Here is a 12,652-nt window from a genome sequence, read left to right as displayed (position 1 = left end):
GACTTTATATACATGGTATAAAGGTGAGGCACTTGCAGCAATCCGAGTTTGACTCCTGAGGCTGAGAACTTTAGCAATTGCTTAAATAGATTGTTTTTCATTTGTAGATATTTTGCCCTCAAGAAGTTCTTTACGTGACAGTTTAAGTAATTCTAAACATAATGTTAACTGGAGCAAATGTATTCTGGTGAAAAAACATACGACTTAAAACTCACAGGTGTCAACTGAATTATCAGGCTGTACTGAAACTCATTTTCCTGCTTTTCATGAGACATGCAATTTCCAAAGAAATGATTGTGTATTGAGAATTGTAAATAAAAGTGTTGAGAAAAACATTTCACCAGAAATGAAAATACCACTCAAAATAACTTTTTTTTTTCCAAATACTTTTATTTTATCTTGAACAGAAAATTTTGCAAACCATCAATTACTGAGAATGGGGGGCAAACCCTAGCATGTAACAGAGGAGGCTTTGGTTATAAGTGCCATTTCTACAGCGGAGTTAAGCTATTGTAAACCAAACATCTTGTAGTAAGGTAAAAATATCCAGCCAAGTTTTTAAGAATAACAGCGATACTGAAAACATTTACATATAAACAACAGAGAAATATTTTCTAAACTTTTAACAGTCACTTTGCTACAATCCAAAGGGTTTAGTTCACGGACCTATACATACAGACAGACACTAAAGCTGTTGTGAACTAACCACTTGTCCACAGGACCTGCCTAGACAGTTTGTCATCAATGCAAAAGGTTTTTTTATATAAATTAAACTTCACACAGACTAAAAGAAATAATATAAAATCCCAACTGTAAATAAATCTGTACATTATGGTCAGTCTTATTTCGCTGAACTGTTGCACAACTTTAAAGTGTCTGTGTATAAAACAACAGCAAGAGCAGCGTTAGCTGGAATGGAAACTTGAAGACTCGGACTCTGTAGAAACAGAAGAATGTCCCCCACGTTTGCTTTTTGAGAGGATCTTGAGGCTGGATCCTCTGCTAACTGATGTCAAGGCATTCTGAGCTGATGTTTTGAATTTGGCACCCAGGAAGGCGTACAGGATTGGATTCAGGCAGCAGTGGAAGAACGCCAGGGCTTCCGTAATGGAGATCCATTTGTGCACTATGGTCTCCAAGCTGCAGCGATGCCGGATGACTCCCACCAGGATGAAGGTGTCGATGCTGATGCCAATGTAATATGGCAGCCAGCAGGCAAAGAAGGCGAGGATGAGGATCACCGTGGTCTTCAAGGCTTTGCGCTTCTGGTGGCCCTTGGAGTGTGACAGCTTGGATATGATGATACAGTAGCAAGTCAGAATGATGAGACCGGGCAAGACCAGCCCTACCAGGATATGCTGAAACCTGAAGGAGATCAGCCAGTTTTCGTGAGGGTACATGCGATCACACAGGTACTTCCCCTCCACTTCCGTGGTGCTGGCGAAGATGATGTCGGGCACTGTGAGGAGCACAGCTGGCAGCCACACGCCCACGTACACCACCTTCTCAGCCAGCAGCTTCCGCGGGCGCTGGCTGTTGGTGGCGTGGACTATGGCCAGGTAACGGTCGAGACTTATGAAGGCCAAGATCAGGACGCTGCTGTAGAGGTTGACTGTGTAAATGACGTGAACTGCCTTGCACAGGACATTCCCAAAGTACCAGCTTATGGCCGCATCCACGGACCAGAACGGCAAGGTGATGACAAAAAGCAGATCGGCCACAGAGAGGTGCAGCCTGTACTTATCAGTCATGCTTCTTTGTTTCTTCTGGTAGCCCATAACAATAATAACCAATCCATTGCCAATTATTCCCGTTAGGAAGATGATGGAGTAGATGGTTGGCAAGAAGATCCTGTTGAAATCAGCATTCTCATGCTGGAAGCATGGCTCTCCATAGTCTCCATAGTCACCGGAACCGACCTCATCCGTGCCATTATCAGAAAACTCGATGAATAACCCAGATGACAGCTAAAAAAAAATAAAAACAAATAAATTAGATGTTAGCCCCTCTGCAAAAACTTACTCTGTGTGGCAATGTGTGTGGAGGACAGTGTGTGGAGAATGGTCCCCACCATCACAAATAGTAAACTTTTTGAAAACCAGACGGGAAAATACAATGTTCAAGTATATATATAAAATACACAGCAAATAAGAACACGTTAAAAAACTTCCTTTGTCTTTCTCTGAGGACTAAGGTCTTGCTAAGGGGCAGGGCGTGAAAGGGAAAAGAAAGGGAATGACTGCTCCCAGAAATCTCCTTGGTTCTGGACACCTCAGTGCTCTGATCAGATACACACCACAAATGGGAGAGCCCAGAAGGGCTGAATGCAAGAGGTTTGTCCACACAGAACATGACCTATCACATTTAACTCTTACAATAGAGAGCTATAAAAAAAAAATCACTTGGAAATGCTGCTGCTCCATAGTGCCTTCTCATTAAGGGGATGAGGTCAAGGAGAAATAGAGAAGGTAGCCTCGGCTGATGTAATAAAGGATAAATAATAGCAAGAATTCCCTGCTGAGAAGCAAATGACAGCTCCACACACACAGACAAGAAAAAAACCCCCAAAGCCCATAAAGAAGAGAAAGAGCGAGGTGACCTTAATCAGGGGAACTCAAACCCCATGGAGGGTCACCACGTTCCCTCCCTTTGTTCCCCACCCTCTGCGGTCGCGGGGCAGGGGATGAGCGCGGCGGGCTCACCAGACGGATCCACTGAGCACAGCGGTGGAAAAAGGAAGCGAAATTCTGGGGAGGGCATGAAAGCGCATCAGGAAACCACCAACGGTTTTGGCCAACGCGCCGAAAAGCAACGCTGGCGGGCGAGTGCCATCTGGCTCTGTACAATTCCTCAGCTCCTCAGATTTTCCTTGCCATGCCCCGTGTCCCGCGGACCCCCGACCTCCGCGCAGGGCGCGCCCGCGGGTCCCGCAGCGCTTCGCACGCAGATGCACCGGCCCTGCGCGGGCATTAACCGAGGACCTAAAGTTGGAACTTGCCAGAGATCTCCGCTTCGCTCCCAATTGCTCTCAAACCTCCGTGTCAGAGGGGCTGCCTCCGAAACATGGGGACACCGCGGAGTTCGGGCGGCGGGGGCCGGGCCGGGAGGGCCGGGCTCTGCCGCGCTCCCGGTGCCGCCGGCAGCCCGCGGTCAGGACGCGCACCGGGCCAAAGGGATGCCCTTCCCTGGAGTCACATCGCTCCAAACTTCCTCGCCTGTTCTCCCCCTCATGAGTCCCGTGGCTGAAGGCTCTGCCGGCGTTTTCCAGCCCGCAAAAGCGCCACATGTCGCTTGACCTGCCGGCCGGGCAGCAGAGCCCGCGGGCAGGAGAAGGTCCGGCCGTGGCCGCAGCGGTGCCAAGGTCCGAAGCGCTGCGGGCAGAGGCAGCAGCGGCCGGGGCTCAGGGACGAGCCCCGCTCGTCTGCGCCCCGCAGACCCCTCCGTTGTCCCGACCCCGCCACCCACAGCCTCCGCCGAGGGCAGCTTTGTTTGCAAACAGCGCGCACATGGGCACTTACATCCAGGCTGTCGAGGCTGCTGTCCATGCTCTGAGCCATCGGGCGGCTCCGGGCTCTCGGGCTGTCGCCGCCGCGCCTCTCGCAGTGACACCACTCGCCGCTACTCCAAACACGCCCCGGCTCTTCTGGCGGGACGCGGCTTTTATAAGTTGTGGGGCTGCCCCCCCGCCCCCGGGGCAGCCCCGTCTGGCTCCTCCCCGGCGGGTGCCGCCCGGACTTCGGGCGGGCGCCTCGGGCCGCTCTTTGTCTGCGCCCCGGGCATGGGAACTGCACTTGCCCGGCGCGCCCGCGGGGGCCACGCACCTCGCGGGGACATTTGCCACCCTCTGATTGATGTGTTCATACAAGCGGGCTTTTGAATTTCCCCTCAAGAGCATTCTTTGAAGTGTGTTGTCGGCCCCCGTGTTGCCATGGGTACTCTAGGCGGGCTCCCGGGGAAGTCACTCGTCCAGGAATCGTAGTGGAGGAGGAAGAGGAGTGTAAATACAGCCAACTCTGTCCTCAAAGTTGTCGCTCCCCCGCGCTGAAGAGAGAGTGTACTGAGAGAGGCAGGAAGAAAGGGATGGTCCTTAGTGAGGGATCTGAGGGATCAGAGTTCTGCAAACCTTTGAGGGGTTCTGCAAGGTGAGTGGGCTGCAGGTTGCCCACTGAACTCTGGCACCTGTGGTTTTGGGTGGGAAGTCTGATGATGATCTGCTTCCAGTAGTTGGATTATGTAAAAACAAAACAACAACAAGATAAAAACGTGAAATTAAATTAGCAGTCATATAGAATTAAAATAGCAGTCATATAACCTAGGTTTGCAAGGGAAAACTACCAAATATAAAGAAAAGCAAACCAGAATAATTGCTTTTCCTTTCTCTGGAGTCTCAATACTGTTGATATTCATGCAGGTAAATTAATTTGCAGAAAAGATTTTGTTTACAGAACCACAGAATCAATTAGGTTGGAAAAGACCTCTGGGATCATCGAATCTAACCTAAGCCCTGACACAACCATGTCAAACATACCATGGCACCCAGTGCCACGTCCAGTCTTTCCTTAAACACCTCCAGGGGTGGTGACTTCACTACCTCCCAGGGCAGCCCATTCCAGTTCCTAGTCACCCTTTCTGTGAAGAACTTCTTCCTGATGTCCAACTGAAACCTCCCCTGGCACAACTTAAAACTGTGTCCTCTTGTCTTGTCACTGGTTGCCTGGGAGAAGAACCCAACCCTCACCTGGCTACACCCTCCTGTGATCGCAGAGAGTGATGAGGTCTCCCCTAAGCCTTCTCCTCTCCGGGCTAAACAACCCCAGCTCCCTCAGCCTCTCCTTATAGGAGGGGAGCCCCAACAGTGAAACTATTAAAATAGTGTGTTGAGCGTGTGTGTCCCCTCAGTTTCACAACTCACACCACAGTGAGTAACTCTATTGGGAATTATTGATTCAGTTGTACAGATCTGCTCTTTACAGTTGGAATTTGGAGTGTAAAGAAGACTAAGGAAGAGAGCATTCTTTATGTGATAACAATATGCTCAAATTACCTTGGTAGCCTCAAGGAATGAAAAAAGTGAAAGTTCGACAAAAGTTTCATTATTAAATGCCCCTATTGCCAGTCTACGTGCTCCCAGTTAGTTAAAAGACCAGTTTTAGATTAAAATCTTATTTCCAGGTATTTGACAAGAACTACTGTCTTACACTTCCCCTAAAAGCTTTAGAACTCTTTCTCATGCACTACAGTGAGTATGAGTTTGGTTATGATTAATAAGCAAATAACAGTTATCTTTAAAAACATGATGTATATGGTATGACCTATAATGCGATTGTGTACTTCAACAACATTTTAATTCAATAGTAATTAATATTTTGCTAGTAGGACTGGAAAATCACATACAAGTTGCATTAAAAGGAAACTGTAATTTTCTAAATAAGTTGGGAAATACCAGTCTTCAGAAAACTCAGTATCTACTCTGAGTTTATACCCTGGAAAATTTGAAAGGGATACCATGCTAGAATTCTACAGAAATAAAAAATCTTCTCCTGAATCCCCCTTTTCAGATACTAACCCTAACCTTACAATAACATAAATCTACTCTGCCAAACTTCTTTAAAAACAAGTGGGACCAAAGTATAATTATTGGTATTTGTTCCTTATTTTACATAGAACTTGTGATACATTCACTGCTTTTTAGACACAAAAATAGGAAAGTACGTGCTCCAAGTAATCAAAGAATGTGCAGCACAACATTAGGTGGCCAGGCAGATAAATGAGCAAATGAGGGATTTTTATATACAGATGAGTAGGATCATGTCTAAATAATTCTCTCTGACTCTTTCCCTTGTGGAGGATGCCCAGCTCATGGCACCAGCAGGTGCTGGGCAGTTCTCAGCAGGGAGATGCTGCTGCAAAGGCTCTCCAGCCCACTGGGCCTGCAAACCTGGGAACAAGGTTTCACAAAGATGTGTATTGAACAGGTGCTAAAACATTGATCAGGGCAGTATAGACATGTATAGGGGAGGTGAACTTTCAGGAGAGATTGGGTTGCACCTTGCCAGAAATTCCTGTGGGTGAGAGATGTATTTTTATGGACAAGTATTCCCATCTACCTGCACAAGGCAGGACATGAAAATATGCGCGTTGTGCTGATGGCTCGTGGCAATGGTGCAGATGAGCAAAAGATGAACTCTGGAGCTATTGGACAAGTCTGGGAGTTGGCTGTTTATTGGGGCAGACAGCAGGGACTCTGACATGTGGGGCAGGGATGCACAGTGCAGTTGTGCCCAAGTAGGCAAGTGTTCTCACAGCTCCATTTTACCTTGCAGATGGACCCGTAACAGCAGAGATTATTATGTAAAAATTGATTAAGTTAATTAATGGGATATGGAACCATCACTCAGCTATTTGTGTTCATAGATAACGTAAGAAATTCGGAACTGTGGAGTGATCTGCTCCCCTGGATTAGCCCTGAAGCCCGTAGTGCTGAGTGCTGGGAAATTTGGGGATTGATACCCTATCTGATGAGATGTCACTGAAACGTGTTTGGATGAAGGTCCTCTAAAACTGTCATTCACACTACTACTTTGCTATCTGTGATCTCTTTTGTTTCCTCTATCAGAAAATCCATGTGAAAACTTCCTTTGTTGCACAGAGGACCATCCAGGGCAAGTTAATGATTTCCAAAGTGATAAAAGAAGGGAACTGTTTCTACAGAGCATGTAATTCAGTCAGCCACAAATCTTCTTAAGACAGAGCTAGCAAATAGCAATTTCCAAGCTTATGTTTTGCATTACATGTTTTTCTGGTCACAGAATTACTGTGAAAATCAGACCTTTCCCAACCCATGTAATACATATTTTTGTTACTGAAAACCCGCCCTCGGAGAGTCAAAATCCTACATGTTCTTACACTGTTGTGCTGACAGTACAATTCCTCAGTTGTGAATTATTAACTTTCTTTTTTTGTCTTCTAAAAAGAGACATAAGTGCTTGTCATGCAAGAGCAAAATGGTTTCTAACAAACCTTTCTAATGGGAAAAATACCCTTCCGATTCAGCATCCACAGATGCAGGAAAAACAAATTGCATTTTATTTAACTATGTTAAATGATTTACTTAATCTGAAGGTTTCACAAGTGCCCTTAACAAAGTAAACTTCTAGCTAATAAAAGTCTGATGAGACCATTATCTGTGGGCAATACCTAACACAAAGGGGATATTATCCCTGGTTTATGTAATAGATGAATACTGACATGTATCAATTACAATGGTGTATTAATAAATTGTTCCTTACTTTTTAGCATTAATGGAGCTCTACTTTCAGGACACATCACAAAAATACAGCAATAGGGCTGAAAATACTGTACTATATAGTAGGGAGTGAATAAGTTTCAACTATTCACTGATTTTCTTTTTGCATGTCAATTCCTGTACTGAAAGGCTTCTGAAAGGAGGGAGAGCATCTTCTGAAAAACATAACAGAAAATGTGCTCAGGGGTTGCAAGACATCATCTCTGAGCAGTGGATTTTTCTATCCTAAGAAGTATTCCAGGAACCAGTGCTGTGGACTTGCTGCTGGATGAAAAGTGGTTTCCTGATAAAACTCAAACTTTTATTACAATACACTGGATTGACTTAGTGGATCTCCCAGTGGTCTGAAGTTGTATACACAGAGAGGAAAAGGATACACTCTCCCTTTTCCATCTGATCTTTCTGTTGAAGTGGGAGAGGTATCAATCTTACGCCTGTTCCAAGGGTTACAAGCGCTTTGCTGGGGTTGGGTTTCGCTTAATGGCTTTCTTTGCTCTTGGTTCTCAAAGCTGCCTTTCTCCATTTCTTTCTGCCTGTGCTGCAGTGAAACAAGCCAACCAACTGTTACTCTGATCCTGGAAGGAAAGTGTCTGCCCAATTTATGGGCAGGGAGCCACCTAAACTTACAGATTTGAAAGCAGAAAGAATAAAACCTGCAAAGGAACAGGACATATCTTTCAATTGGTAGCATGCTACATCACTATAGAAATGAGTCCCCTTATGAAAGGAATGATGCTTGAATATCAGAACAAAATTAAAGGAAAAACCTTACATCAGTATAAGACAACAAAAGTGTTTTCATCACTGCCATAAAAACACCCAGGTTTCTTGATAGTTCCTTGCTTTTAACAAGGAGAATTTATTTTGTTTCCTTTAAGTATTGCCACGAGGCCAATATGTCTAAAGTCAGCACAGAAAAGTCAGCACAAAAAAAGAAGTGCTGTCCTCTGAAAAGAATCCTAGAGACTCTTGTGTTTTAATCCCACCTCCATCTGTGGCCTGCAGCAAATCACTTAACCCTCTGACTGTGTGCACCCAACTGTAAAATGGGGATAACAATACCTACTTACCTACCTCAGAGGAGAGTTGTAGGGATTAATTGGTTCATGTTTGCAAGGCACTTTGAAGACAGAAAGTGCTTATTTTAGAGCCTGTTGAAATTATTGGTGACACTGATCAGCTAAAAGTCAAAGGGGACCAAACTCATTAAGGTTCTGCTCTTCTTCCTCCATTTGGCTGTGTTTATGGGTTAGTGAATCTCACTGCATGAGGACAGTTTATTGTTTGTTTGGAAGCAGAGTAGACTAAAAAGATGCTTTGAACAATTCGGTTAATCCTTTTAACAAACATGTCTTCATTTGCATATCACTGGAGCTGAAGGTTTTATCTTTGATGATTCCATAGCAAAACAGTTCTGGAGACACCGTTGAAATGTGGGTTTTTTTTCCAGAATTGCAGTCAGATCATAATTATGAAAACTAAGTAAAATCTACGTAATTATATCTCAAGTATAAGTTTCCTATAACCAGGTAGTGTTCAGATAGATTTCTGTTTAACTATGAGAGGTGTTTCTTATTATGTTCTTTTATGCTGTAAAATTCCATTAGTAACTTGCTCTGGTTCAGTTTGGATTAAAAAGGATGGGATTTGCATCTGGGACCCGTGCTAAGGGCATGCTATGCTCCTGTCTTAAGAGCACATGGATAAATTAGAAAACCTAGTTCAGATATTCATGAATACATGAATATTGGCACAATCTCATGATTTCTTAGTAGATAGCTGTAGAAATACAGTTACATCTGGGATTGCACATTGCCTGGAGACTAATAGGCTGAACAGGGCCCTGGGTGACCAGGTCTGGCTTTGAATCCAGAGGTTCCTTCCAACCTGAATTATTCTATGACTCAAAATAGGTCCATCAGTCCCTGTCCTCCTAGCACTGCTACCAGCAGTGCCCAGGGCTACCTGGATCAGGACACATCCCATACATTTGTGTGCATTAAGCCCATTTGCTCTACACAATGGAAATGGCATTTTGATGTCGTGTTTCCGCCCTGACAGTTTTTGATCAATCTTTTGTTGAAATGCTGTCTGTAGAACAGTGTGCTTGGGACGTAGCAAAGTATTCTAGAATGTGCCATTGTTTCTTTGTCATTTCACACATTTCTTCTACTTCCTTTCTCTGGATGCCATAGTAGGTATTGATTTTTCACACGTTGTGAGCTTCTGAGCTTGTTGAAATAAGTCACTTACCTCATTTGCCCACTTGTCTAAAAAGTGGCACTGAAAGCAGAGTGGGAGCAACCACTCTTCCTGTTTAGCTCAGTATAGCAGTCTGAGGCTCAAATGTTTGAGTTTTATTGCATCAGCTTTGAAGTAAAGTCTGTGCATGTGGGTGCTGAATGTCAGCTCGGATACTTCAGAACCTGCATGCCAGGGATTGCTCCTGTCTCTGCTTCCTCTCAAAACTGGTGATGGGATCTGTGGTTCAGCGAGTAGGGAGGTCTCCCAGATTCAGTGATGAGCATTGCTAGTGTTTCTTTCCTTTGGATCTCTCCTTCACTTCAGGATTCCAAACATTTTTTTTACTGCTAGGAACCAGGTTTGCTGTATGCCATTGAAATATATGCAGGAGTAAGACTGGCTTTACGTTTTCGAGTCAGTGCTTCCTATTTAGGTAATGTATTTGGTAGCATTTACTTTGTAACAGTCCATCCCTGTGATGTCTGTTGAAATCATGACCAAACATTTCTAAAACAACCAAAATATCTCTATTAGATGTTGCTAAACTTTTGGTCCTACTGTCAAACCCTCTGTGTACAGGACTTGCTGAAATACCCTGAGTAAACACACATACACAGTCTGCTACATCCATTTATTTATACCAAATACAAGGATGTAAATGGAGATCTGTAGGAACATTTATGGCAGGTCCATTCCTTTCTCTGTTCATTAATTACCAGTGAAATGAGCATGATATCACATGCTCATTATTTTAAGCTGATTTATTGTGAATAGTGATATTTGCTCTTGCTGTTTTGAAAATTTGGTAGGCAGGATTTGGGGCCTAATCTTTGCAAATAATCCCTAAGGTCACACAGTAGGATTTCTTCTCAGTCACTGGGTGACCAACCTCTATGAAAGCAAGAGAACTGCTTGAAGAAATTATTGAGATGTCGAACCTCTCTTTCTGGTTTAATGGGAAGGTAAATACAATTCTCTGGGTATCTCTTACTGCATAAAGAGCCATATGGTACAAAGAGCTGATCTCTTACAACTGAACTTGCTAAACTTTCGTCTTGCTGGTTCAAATTAATTTTTTGGAAGTTGAACAGGCAACTTTGGGCAAACTTTGTGCTGAACCAGGCCTTGTCTGCATGATTTCCAAGATGGCTTAATCAAAGACTTCCCAAACATCGTGGTGTGTGCTCCGGCTGGTTTGACAGAAAAGTGACAGCACGTGGTGCCTGATCCAGGTCAGATCCACACAGCTGGGCAATTCAGCAACAATCTGATCTGAGGAACTGTGAGGAACCTCTGCAAGAGAAGGTGAGGCAGAATCCTAAAGGAGCATAAAGAATAGAAGAGGAGCATCCTGGAAAATAAAGGGCATTAAAAATCTCTTCCTGCCTTTTCCTTTTGCACAAGAAGGAGAACTTGCATTTGGCTTGTACATGGACCTTAAGGTGAAATAGCTTTGTTCCTCTCTGCCAGGGTGAGGAGAAGTCACCATTTGAACTCAGTTCAGCTCACTTTTTTTACTCTCCCTCCAGATTATTGCACACAGCAGAGAAGCATCTAGAAAATTAGTTGTCGTGAGTATACTTGGTCATGTGTGCATGGTTGTTCACGCTTCACTATACCTGGTTATGCACCAGCATATTTTTAAAAAAACCTTCCCCGAACGTAAATATTTAGCAGTGATGGTTCTAGTTTAGCTTAATTTACACTTCAAACTTTTTCCATTTAAAACTGTAGTCTACAATCCTGTTCCTTCATTCATAAGCTCAGTGCAACTGAACATGGGAAGGAAGAATTTAGTCTTTAAATACTCACTTTATAAATGAATTTGCTCTTCTGGAAATTTGCCACTATTTTACGTAAATGGTTCAATATTTTTGAGGTTATTTTTCAGTAGGGAGTGAATATTGTGAAAAACATACAAGAGGGGGATTCTAAAAATACTCCTGGGTTACAGTCTGTGTTCAGGACGGTCTGTACCAAATTATATTCTATCTTTTTTTTTTTTCTTTTTAACGTATAAAAACAGGAAGAAGCCTTGCTGCTTCTGAGGACCCTGATAAATGTTTCTACCTGGCTTTTTCTAGAAAGATCTCTTCATGTGCCAAGCAGGGGTCACTGTAACCATGGATACTTATACTCCATTTTCCCCGTGGGTTTCTGTGAAAAACTTGGTGTGATGCCCAGCTTAAACCACACTTTGTGTTAGGTAACCATAGGCTCAGTCTTTTCTTGGGTACTGTGGTTTTAAGTTTTCAACGGTTGCTCTGTGGTTTGAAAGCTGTGTTTTTAATTCCCTCTTCTCTTCTAAGCAAAGATGATGTTAAAGCAAAGTTGCTTGATAACATTTATTCCACCAAAATAAAGTCTTTTGGGAAGGATTGATTGTTGTGTGGTTTAAAACTGAAACCAGACTAAGAAACCACTTTAGTCTGGCATCACATTCAATGCAAAATATCTGACATTTTACTGCATTTGGAAAGAGACTGTTCCATTTCTTGGATTTGTCAAAATGCACTCAGGAATTAAGACTTGATCTGTTTTCAACGTGTATCTTACAACTCAGTCGCAAAAGGGTTTCTAAACGCATTTTAGTAAAAAGTGGAATATTTATTTTCTGTGAAGTAGCCTGTGAACCCTCCTCCGCTGCTTTGATATAGATCTACCAAGGATCTAAGTCTGGTTGAAGGAGTGGTGCAACTCAGCTGAGGGGAGAAACTAATTATAGATTTTTCTCACCTTTCAAAAACATCGAAGGTGTTGAACAAGCAGACACAGATGAAGGCAGATACCCCGTATGAATGAGCATGAATGAGCATATGGAAATAGAAACTGCTCTGAGGGATGTGGAAGCAAAGCTCAAGAAGATCAGAAGAACCATATCAGCTCCATCAAATACTAAAACGAATGTTAAGCCTTGAAACAGTCAGTTTTTTAAAAATCTGTCAAAATCAGGCCAAAGTTAGGTGACTATTGAGTTGCAAATGCACGGCTTACACCTAAAAAGAATAACTTGGGCTCGTATTGCTTCAGTTGTCTTATTAGCATACAAAGCTTCAGCACAACCTCTGGTGTGAGGAGTATTTAAAAGTGTGGGAGTAAATA

General features: G+C 43.5%; 1 protein-coding gene across 1 annotated transcript; it reads right to left on the bottom strand.

The window, feature by feature from the left end:
- Nucleotides 1-385: 385 nt before the first annotated feature.
- CXCR4 (C-X-C motif chemokine receptor 4) lies at nt 386-3,651 on the bottom strand. The gene is made up of 2 exons (XM_027695967.1): nt 3,519-3,651; nt 386-1,967 (listed from the first exon to the last, which is right to left on the bottom strand). The coding sequence occupies exons 1-2, from the start codon at nt 3,555-3,557 to the stop codon at nt 906-908; spliced, it is 1,101 nt and encodes a 366-aa protein (XP_027551768.1). The 5' UTR covers nt 3,558-3,651; the 3' UTR covers nt 386-905.
- Nucleotides 3,652-12,652: the final 9,001 nt, after the last annotated feature.

The sequence above is a fragment of the Neopelma chrysocephalum genome, unplaced genomic scaffold, assembly GCF_003984885.1.
Source record: "Neopelma chrysocephalum unplaced genomic scaffold, ASM398488v2 Primary Assembly neopelma1_103b, whole genome shotgun sequence".
NCBI lineage: Eukaryota > Metazoa > Chordata > Aves > Passeriformes > Pipridae > Neopelma > Neopelma chrysocephalum.
The sequence above is the reverse complement of the archived record's forward strand: the minus strand, read 5'-3'. Positions and strand labels throughout refer to the sequence as shown.